The sequence below is a fragment of the Olea europaea genome, unplaced genomic scaffold (assembly GCF_002742605.1).
Source record: "Olea europaea var. sylvestris unplaced genomic scaffold, O_europaea_v1 scaffold1666, whole genome shotgun sequence".
NCBI classification, from domain to species: Eukaryota; Viridiplantae; Streptophyta; class Magnoliopsida; order Lamiales; family Oleaceae; genus Olea; species Olea europaea.
The window spans coordinates 225733-237107 of NW_019234329.1; the positions used below are offsets into that span (position 1 = coordinate 225733).

At 32.4% G+C, this 11375-nt stretch overlaps 1 protein-coding gene across 1 annotated transcript in view; it reads left to right on the forward strand.

The window, feature by feature from the left end:
- LOC111377519 (mitochondrial import inner membrane translocase subunit TIM14-3-like) overlaps positions 1-3842 on the forward strand; it is a 25778-nt gene extending 21936 nt beyond the window's left edge. Inside the window, exons 2-3 of the mRNA XM_023000640.1 lie at positions 1436-1614; positions 3353-3842. Of these exons, the coding sequence (XP_022856408.1) occupies positions 1436-1614; positions 3353-3509 (336 nt within the window). The 3' untranslated portion in view covers positions 3510-3842. The remainder of the gene's footprint in view (positions 1-1435; positions 1615-3352) is intronic.
- Positions 3843-11375: the final 7533 nt, after the last annotated feature.

The window sequence follows — 11375 nt, forward strand, 5'->3', positions numbered from 1 at the left end:
GGAACTATTTTTTCCTGAATTAGCTCTCCTTAGGCTGGTTATTTTGTTCATTCTTGGACTTTATGATTATTCTGTTACGGCCGCTGTGGAACAGCTTAATGATAAAAACTACAATCCCCCTCCTGTGCTGTTTTTATTCACTTATGGCTTCCATCTTGTAGAAATGAATCACTGCTCTTGCTTTCTGCTTTTTGAACATTGAAATCAGGTCCTGTTCTTCATGCTTGTTGAAATAAACAAGTAAAAATTGAGAATTGATAGCAACAACTTCAAAAAAACTAGCAACAACTTCCAGATCTTTTTCATTTTAGGAGGGCCTCGAACCAATATAACGTCTTCATTTCTGCTACATTGATTTTATCATAAAGGTAGATGGTTCAATAATCGTTCTGTTGGACTTTCCTATTATGGATACTTTTCTATCAGATATTGGACTTATTTAAACGTTCCTGTTACTCTGTTTCATATCTACTTCAAAGAGTTGTTCAACCTACATGAACTTTTCAGCTTAGTATTTCTTTGCATCATCAAACCCAATCTAATTTCACGCATTATATCCTCCTCAAGTAACATTTCAATTTATGCCTATGCACCTGAATGCCTAACACACCCACTCTTTGGGACAACTTGATTGTCACTCCACTATCATCGTTATTCTTACCATGCCAAATGACATTCTACATGTTCAATCTTACCAAAACCTTTAGATTCCAAAATAATCTTAATTATGACATAATTTAACCCCTTCCAGGCAACTAAAACTATGTCGTCTGTGAACGATATTCACCAAAGAACTATATGTCTTGTAAGCTCATTTGTGTCTAAAGTGGAAAGATAAGGATTTAAGCACAAAGTTGATATAAGCCTAAAGCGATAGAAAATTCTCTACTATTATTGCCACTGTGTGTAACATTCATGACTTTTCTATGGCATGTAAATTGAAACAATACTCTACCTTATTCAAGGGCAAGGAAATAGTGAAAGTTGAAGCCTCCTCAACAAAATTCCTCTCAGAAAAGAAATTTAAATCTGGCGTGTTGTTGATGATCAACATCTCCATAGCCGCACAGTTATGTGCATTTTTTTGTGAGATTCTGGAATCTTCATTACCCTTTTTCTTCCAATTTCTATGCTTCCTTTTGTTTTATTTATTATGGATAAAGGGCCAGTTTCCTATTTTTCAACTCTCCAATATTTCTAAGCCCCTAGCGATCATGGGACTCGATCTATTGACAGTTAGAGAATATTTTTTTCCCTCTCATAGAAGTACCTGTCTTGAGACGGTTTTGTCATCAAAACTATGCATCACTTTTATGCAGAAAGTTTTAGTTATCTTGCTGAATTGGTAGATTTGTTATTTGATATAACTACTACTACCTTTTGCTGATGTATAACTAATAGCCATCTAAAGCTATTTTCAATAAAATTGGAACAGAGTTCACCGTTGCTAGTAGGAGTTGCTGTCGCTGCTGCCGCTTATGCTGGTAGATATGGCATTCAGGCCTGGCAAGCATTCAAGTCAAGACCACCAACTGCTAGAATGCGCAAGTTTTATGAAGGAGGTTTCCAGCCTAAAATGACCAGGAGGGAAGCAGCTCTAATTCTTGGGGTCAGGTACAGCTAATTCTTTCTTTGATGATGGGAAATGATATTAAACTGGAAATGTCAGTCTCACGTAGTAATTTTCTTTATCCAGTGTTTGGTTTTACAAGAGTGGGACTTTTGAATGAAATTGAGTTTCTTTATAGTGATTGTCAAGTGATGAGAGAAAGTGAAGGGGGTTTTACCCATAAGTTGGGCTTATCAAAGGTTTGAAGGTTGTTGGATTCATAAGGCGAGCTTAATGAAGGATTGAAAGATTTACGCGAGGGTTTCCTGAAGATGTTACTTTTGGCAACAAAGTATCTAGGTTTGATGAACGCATAATGTTGGAGAAGTACACGTTGGAATATGATTTCTTGTATTTGTGTTATTTTGAACTAGATAAGAAAGATGTCTAGCAAGCTATGTAGCTTGTTGAAGTTTGGTGAACTTCAAATTCATGTTCAGAGCTTGCCTTGTTCATGTTATTAGGCATGTGCTGATCTAAAATCACATTAATTAAAAAATAATTAGTCAAGACTTGGTTTTTGTGTAAATATTACTTAATAACTGAGAAAATAGCCTTGAGTCTAAAACAATAAACTATTAAGCTTAAAATTTGTTTGAGCTTTGTTTGATATTATGCATTAGGCAGTTACAGACAAGTTCTTGGTTAATCCAATCTTGAGACCTATATCCTTGGCAGCCAGTTTTTATTACAGCCTATTTTGTTTTGAGTAAGTGGTGTTCATGTCTAAATCATTTGGTCATATGCAAGGAGGATGTAGAAGGAATTGATATCTTCATCCTCCATTTGCCAGGTAATGTAAGGGGTTGATGGGCTTTTCTTTTATCTTCGGGTTATCTCTTCAGGCTAAAAGGATTGAGATGGAGATGCTTAAGGATAGTTTAACCCACACAAGAAAACTTGGTGCGTGTGTGAGAGGAGAGGCAATTGGGGAGATTTTTCATATTTCTTCTCGTTTGTTTTCCTTTTTCAAAGACATGCAGATACTTATTGAAATCTTTGATCCTTATTAGTGTTCTTATCTAATTGGAGGGGTGTGTATTCAAGTTCCTACGTGTTATGAGTGATGCCAAGTTATTGTTGGAGGTGCTTTTGTTAAATGACTTTTCTGTTTATACGTGTTAGTTACTTCTTACTAGAAATACGCAAGACGTAGGTATTCCAGGATGGGGTTCCCACCCGAAGGGAAAAGAAGATGTTTTTCTCCTTCTCCACAGCTACTTGTTCAGCATCATCCCTTCTATTTATGTTTTGATCTATTGAAGGAATACAAAGCATATTAGTGTCTATTGAAGGAATACAAAGCATATTAGTGTCTATTGAAGGAATACAAAGCATATTAGTGTCTATTGAAGGAATACAAAGCATATTAGTGTCTATTGAAGGAATACAAAGCATATTAGTGTCTATTGAAGGAATACAAAGCATATTAGTGTCTATTGAAGGAATACAAAGCATATTAGTGTCTTTCTAAGTTTGAGGATACAAAATAATTGCTTGCGGTCTGTTTGTTGATTGATCCAAATCTATTGCTAGCGGTGTGTTAGTTGGATTGCTGAGTCTTCTGCCTTTACTTAGATCCAAAGATCATGTTGTGTACTTCCATATATGCTTTATTCCTTGTACCTTCAGTGATAATTCATTGATACGATATTTCTTTGGGACGATCATCGATGTGATGAAATTCTCATATTCCATCCGATCTCCCACTTGACTTTAATCTTTAATTTTAACTTGGAACAGGGAAAGTACTCCAGCAGATAAAGTAAGGGAAGCACACAGGCGGGTGATGGTGGCAAATCATCCCGATGCAGGTGGTAGCCACTATCTTGCTTCTAAAATTAATGAAGCAAAAGACATATTGATGGGGAAGTCCAAGAGCAGTGGGTCTGCATTTTGATGTTACAAAGGAGTTCTGGCAAAGTTTTGAAAGCTTAGTTTTGAGCATGAGAAAAAGATTTAACTGAATTATCTACTTGAGACGAACCAATCGTGCACAGACATTCTTTGCAACCTTCAACGATGCTTTGTTGGAGGTATGGCCTTTGTCCCGCCATTTCTTCAGACCTAATGTCTATATGATTTTGTGGAACAGACCCTCTCTTTTCAAGTTGCTTATTTAACTTGAATTATTGAATGTGTGGGAGAATTTTAATATTTGCGTGTGGACAACCGTAGCATTACCTCGTTACTCATGTTTTCTAGTATTACAACAAAACTTATGTTGGGCTTCTATGTTTTCTTTCCCAAGTTCATGAAAGCCAATACGTATACAACCTCCACAACCACAATTGCTGAACCAAATGTGTACGGACGAGCTCGTATGCGTATGGAGTACCTATGTATTCCATCATTCGAAAAATTGTATTGGGACTCCAGCCTATATCCGTGATAGCCATAATGTCAAACCTCAAATCGAGAAAATAAATATACTGTGTGATTAAATTCCATACAGCTAATCTCACAAGCATATGGGTGGTTTACTTTTTGCCGATTCTGCTGTTGAAGATGAAAGCCGTTTAGCATGGATTTTGAAAAGTAAAAAATGAAGAATCATGTTTGGTGTACAATGATTTTGATAATGTTGTTGACAACATGCTACATGTAGTCATTGGACAGATCTAAAAACAATTCATCTTTCCCACTAGTACTTTTTTTACTACTACAACATTGTCAGCAATACTGTACAAAATGATTGTACAAATAGAATTCTCCAAAAATGAGTTTTTGAAAAATTGCTTTTGGATTAGTTCGATTAATTTTATGAAAGTATTTCTTTTAGTTAAAAGAGCTTTTAAAGAAAGTTGGTTAAACGTGGTTTCGTCTAAAAACAATTCAGAATATGAATTTCTTCTATAAATTAATTTTCAAACAAATATTAAGATAACTTTCTTATATCCAATATTTGCTCACTCCCCGCTTAACATGTAATACAACAAACTTTATAGAGAAAAGAGGCATAGATGATTAAGGGCTTGTAAGTTTTACTACGCGTTGAGCAGCACAGGATTCTCTATTACCCAAATTAGATTACAAGGCAAAGTAATTTAATACACAACCCCCCTTTTATTCCAATGTGGAGACAATGAAGAAAGCTATCAAAGTTGAAGTAAAATCTATTTTTTCTCAAAACATATGCATATAATTTTCAGAATAAAATAATAAACTATGTTTTGTGTCATCCACGTCTTTAATCTTTTACTTTGGTAGAATTTGATCCACGATGCATAATATTCACTATTAGATTGTATCCAGAAATCTCATAATCTTTAATCTTTTACTTAAAGATTAGTTTTCTACCCATGCAATGTATGGGTTGCACTTTTTTGAAAGTGTTGTTAGTGTGTTCAATGTTATATGAATTTAACAATTCAAAGAAAATAAAGTTGTGTAATGTCGAGAAGTTTTTTCTAGGTAGTTTGTGTTTTGAATTTTTTAGTTCGTATGGTAGGAATGTTATATTATTGGCTAAATGCAATGAAATAAAGCTGTAAATAGAACATGTTTTGTACATTACAATAAATAATAATATGAATATAACTACTGTGTTTGCTTTATTTATCTATTAGAAGTGTGTAGAATTGAAAGCTAAAGAAAGAGTAAAATTTATTTTATTGTGGCAGTGTCCTTTCACAAAAGTACAAAAGTTCATATATACTGACAGTAAATGTACAAGAAAGATACGACGACAGATCACAATGTTTATATTCTAAAGGATAAAGAAGAAAGAAAAAAAGCCCAAAGCACCCTCTCAACCTCTTAATCTCAAAAGTAGCAAGTTATTGTTGGTAGAGTTGTAGTTAGGAATTTTTCATTAAGGAACTGCACACATGCGTTCTTACTTGATTGCCAACTACTACAAAAGTAATGTAGATGATTTCCATTCATGTTTTTTTTAGGGTGGAGACATTGGTCTGGTTGTCAGTTTCATAGCCTTCAGAGCCTTCTTTGGTTTCAAGTATGATTCAATAATTTCGTCCGATATTTGTAAGAGAGACTTTTTTGCAATTATGGATTATCCAAAGACTAAATTGTCAAGCATATTATGTCCATGTCACTTAGATTAAAAAGTAATTAATTGATTTAGAATTTAATGATAAGAATCATCTAGAATTACGCAACCTAACAAAGGCCTTTCGAATCAACAAAAACACATCAAAATACAATCTTGCACGACTTGAAAAATTTTAAAATCCTTCATCAAATTATTAACATGCACCATAAAACTCATATGGCTACGAAAAAATAGGAGGAAAATAGGGATGGAGAATGTAAAGCAGAAATTGGAAATTGTTGATCAATATATATTTACATAAACCAGACAAAGGAGACACCTCAGAATGGACTTCTAATTTTTAGTAAGAATGTTGATTTTTGTTGTCACTTCCGTACAAATCTCTTCTACAGCTTTTGATGGAAAAAAGGATAAGAAAAAATCAATAAAACATACCTACAAGTAGTATTAATCTAAATAAGAAAGAAATTATAATGAAAATAAAAATTGCAGAGAGAAAATGCAGAGGTTAAACGAACCTTTGAAGCCTCACGACTGATGTAAAAAATGGAAATTTTTCTATGCATATGACAATCAACAATAGTGTCGTATTTCATTACAACATCATTCCTCCTCAGTGTTGAAGAAATCGCTTATCTTCTCCAAGTCCACTCGTTAATTAATCAAGAATCCACTTAACAAACTAAAGAATCCCGATCAATTAATCCTTCAAAGATCCTTCATGGTAAAGCCCACTTTCTAAGTCGACGATCTTTCAACAAAACAATCTATTTTCACAATAATTTTTTGGAAAAATGGAAGTTATATGTGAATCAATTTGAAAAAGAAGAGATTTTTAGATAATAGAGGATTTTAAGGTGTCAATGTATTGGAATGAGAGAGGATTTCGGCAAAAAAGAGAAGTTAACATATAAGGAAGCCCCTAATTCTTATCTCTGTTTTGTACTTATTTAATATTTTATTTTTATATGGAAGATTTTTTTGCACCTGCTTCTCTTCCCACACATAGGTACAGTCTACATATGAAAGATCCAGCCTTTGCTCTTCTTCGAACACAACCAAAAATAAAACTTAAGTCAAATTTCAGACAAATAATGAATGCTGGCCCACATTTGACAATGTTGGAAAAAATCACTCACGTCTGCATTTTTTTTTTTTTTTTTTTTTTTTTTTACACACAAACACTACAATGCACATCAGACGGCATGACTTCTCACACGTAAAAAAACCAAATCCAAACCAATTAATCTACAGGGCACATCTGAACGAGCTAATGAATAGTAATTAACCACTTGCAATGTGAAAATAAGCTTACACAAATGAATAGCGAAGGAGGGTTTCATTCTTTTAAAGGAATGCTAGTGGGTCGCACGTACGAGACATGTGCTATAGTATAGTTGAGTACATAATAGCGTAGAGTGGTATTGGTTATTTTTTAGACACCAATAATCAAATCTTATTTTGTAATATTGATAATTGAGAAGGGAAAGAGAAGTTTTGATGGAATAATGAAATTGTGCAAAGTTTAGTTTGGACAAGTTAAAAAAAAAATTGAGCTATGATGGAGGAATCAATATGAAAAATAATTCTGTTAATGGTTCATAATGAAATGTTAGCTAATAGACAAAAGCAAATATTATAAGAAGCAAACGAATGATGATCTATATGTTTTAGAAGCTGCACTCGTTATATATTCATAATCAAGTTAGAAGCTAAAGCATTATGAAGCATATTACACATTCTTGCTAAGCTTAAACATCATGGAAGAGTTTTCACACAAGTTGTGTTTGAAAACAGAACGAAGTTGCAAGTCAAAAGCCTCACAAATTATTGTTATCAGTGCTACCAAATAAAACAAAGCTTTGGAGGTGGTTGTAGTAGAATCATTTAGATGGAAAGGACAAAACGAGCAAATAAAACTTTTATGTTGTAGCATTGATGTTGTCTTCAAACCGGTATGACGATGATTAGTTAAGTTTTCCTCTTGTTATGACTTGATCATCTATTAGATGATCCATTATGATCATAAAAAGCTTCATTCATCCATAAAGATATTTAGAATGAATTATTGTGAGATAAAAATATAGCAAAAAGAAAATTACATCATATTTAAACAATCATGTTGTAATAGCTTACCAAGTTGCATACCATCTCATGGATTAAATTCACATCATTATCCAATCTCATTAAGATTAGATCTCACTTCTTTTACCTGCATAATATTGCATAAATAATATTAGTAAGAGTATAAATCGAAGAAAAATTTAATGGATTTTGTGCGGCTAGGTAGATATTGACTAATAATTAGGGTCAATTAAATTGTCATTTTGAAGTCCATTCTAAAATAGAATACAAAAGCATCAAAATGGCACCATAAAAAATAATGTTAAATAATAAATATTAGTTAAAGAATCACCTCAATGTAATATTATATTGAAATATAGAGTTTGGACCTCTTCCAAATTAATCATCATTAAATTAAAAAGAAGTCTCCCAAAAGCAAAATATTATTTAAAAGAACAATCAAATATTTTAACAAAAGTCATTGTTGGTTTGAGCTATATCATGTTCATTTTGTAGTTATAAACAAACGAGAAGTTTTTCGTGAAGATATTTGATTGCTCATCTAAATTATGGTAGGTTTTTGGGAGAGTTCTTTCTAAATTTAGTGATAAATGCTTTGGAAGAGGCTCAAGCACTATTGCTAATATTTGACTCCCTAGATGTATCTGCAGAAAAAGTGGAGACACTAAGAGTTGGAATAAATAATTTAGTATATTGTTTATAAAATTACAAATTATAAAATTGTTTACTTACTTGGAATAATTTTAGCTAGAAGGATGTCAGTCGTCAAATGACGATATTGTAGTATTGCATGAAGTCCAAATATAGGATATCAACATATAGGTTAATTATAAGTAATTAAATCATATTTCTGTTACAACCTATTTAGAATGAATAGAGTTTACAAATTGAGTGCAATCTTGAAGTAAGAAGAACACAAGCGAATTATAAGTCAAAATCCTAATGAATCTGGTTATATAGCGTTCATGCACAAGAGAATAGAACAGATATTCCATAATAAGCAAACATGAAAGCTCGAATGAAAATGTAAAATTTATGTAAGAGTGAAACTTCCATCAGTGCGACACAGTTTGTAAACCACGAACATTGGGATTTCATCATCCATAAGTTCAAATATACATGTGTCACATATTTGAAGCTGTTTCTTCCTCACATAATCCGCACAACCAACGGTGAAACGTCGCACATAACCATTGGTTCTTAGATTCGTTCGTACTGACCAATTATGATGTGAACTATCATGGATTTGAAAACTCTGGACAAATTTTGGCAGATACAATTGAGGGCCCCAGGTACATACTACAAAATAGAATGACAAATCTATAAGTTGTGGAATTTCGAATTAGATGAGAAAAACAAATATGAAATGTTTCATATGTGTAGTTTGAGAAAGATATAGGTAGAAGAGATTCTAGTGAAAAAGGTGCTCACAATTATTCTAGGGCCATTGTGAGCAGCCTCTAATGTTACTCGGAAAATAAGATTACCACTACGTGAAAGTTCTACCTCAAATCCCTCAGACTCATACGTCACTTCTACGCGTGAACGATTAAATATTGAAACATTTCTTTGTATTCAAAGACAATAACATAACCATCTTGCAAATTATGGGGGTAAAAAAACTGTGGCCATCCAGCAGCAAGATATATGTTATCATCAACTCTTTCGAGTTTTATGCTGCAGATTATTCAATTATAACCAATCAAACGTACTGTATCAGTAAGTTCATGTCCTAAGCGTTGCACAAAAGTTATCGGGATCAACTATAAAAAAAATATAACTCTTGTAAGGAATATTATTTACCCTATATTTAGTTTTAGAACTCACTAAATGAATATTACGGTCCAATGATAAATGCTAACAAAGAGATCATTTTAGAACTCACCAAACGATCTTTATGGCCCAATGAACTTGCGATAATTGTAAAGAAACGGTGTGGTACATCAACCCTGTTTGACATAATATTTATACTACAGAGACAATTGATAAATATATATGTTAAATGTTCAACAGTAATAGAAAGTCCTTATTTGCTCAAGGAAAAAAACACAATAAAAGAGACAATTATCAACAAAATTAAAATACGATATTTTATTATACTTATGTGCTGCCTTACCTTTTAGTAAGCTATTAACTTGAAGATTGATCAATTTGACTAAAAAGTTCATTTTTGCCTTAAATTGGCTCTAGGATATCAAGATTTTTTTATCAGTTCATAATAATTATTGCATTGTCGAGTAACTGATGCTGTGCAGTTGTTTTGTCTTTCTGGATGTTAGTACATGATACCAATTCCACTAAAATCTTCAAGTATTTATTTCAACCAAACAGTATTTTTCTCCACCGAAGCCTATCTTATTCATGTAACAATTTATTGTTGAAATGTTTTAAGGTCTTCATTTCTGTAATACTGTTGTAATTATCCAATAGAAAAATTTTCGCTTTTATTTGCTCCATTTAAATAGGTACAAACTTCAATAAAACATAATCGTGTAAAAAGAAAAAAATTAAATCGAAGTGTGTATCAACAAAATTTACACCAGCAAATACAACGCACTGTATTGGTGACATTGAATAATAACCTACCAAACGAAAAAGGATCAAAAAGCCATCATGTGAACCATATGTAAACATTTTATTATTTTTTTATCAATCCACAACGATGAATATATAAAAAAAATTATATCCATATATAGAGTAGCTTATAGGATAGTTAACTAAATTACAAATATGCATACAGAAAATCGAAATATGAACTCAACCATTACATTCACATAAATATAGAAAACTAATGGAAAAAACTTAAAGAAAGCGTACAATGAACTCATCCAATGTGAAGATCAAATTCAGAGGAACAAAAAGGAAGCCTAGAAAAGGCGTTCCATCAAAATAACAAACTTTAGATAGTTAGAATTCAATTTTGCAAGAGAAGGTAAAAAAATTTGACATTAAACTCAGCTTAACATGAAAAAACATATTCACAAGTCATTTGAAAGAAGCAAGAGCACATACACAACACCATAAATTCTTTAACAATCCCTAAAGTGTAATTATAGATATTTTGGGATCAAAACTTGAAGGCTGAAAAAGGAATTTCATATTGAAAACCACATTTGAAGAAACTGAAAAACAAATTTACAGTAACCTAATGATCCCTTAAACATTACTGCACGTATTTTGGAGATAGCTCCTTCAAAGATGAAATGAAGAAAAAAAGGGGAAAACCTAGAAAGTAGCATAAATTAAACAACGCGACTCCAAAATCTGAAAAATAATAAATTAATATACGAAAAAAATAAGAGATCAAAGCATTGATGACTAAACTTACAAATTATGACCCCGTTCCTCAACGATTTGTGAAAATCGAAGAATCAAGTTCCTCCAATCCCTGTGAAAATTGATTCTTTAAAATGCGTAGAAAAATGATGATGAGAAGATAGTTGAAAGACTGAAAGATATATATAAAAAAAGAAGAAATCGAAGCACTGATGAATAAACTTACAGAATATGACACAGTTCCTCCAAGGTCCGTGAAAATCGATTCTTCAAAATATGCCGAGAAATGAGGGGGAGAAGATTCTTCAAAAAAAAAGGAAGAGAGATAACAGTGAGAAGAGAGAGAAATGATGGTGAGAAGAAATAATCCTAACAAAATAAAAGAGGGAT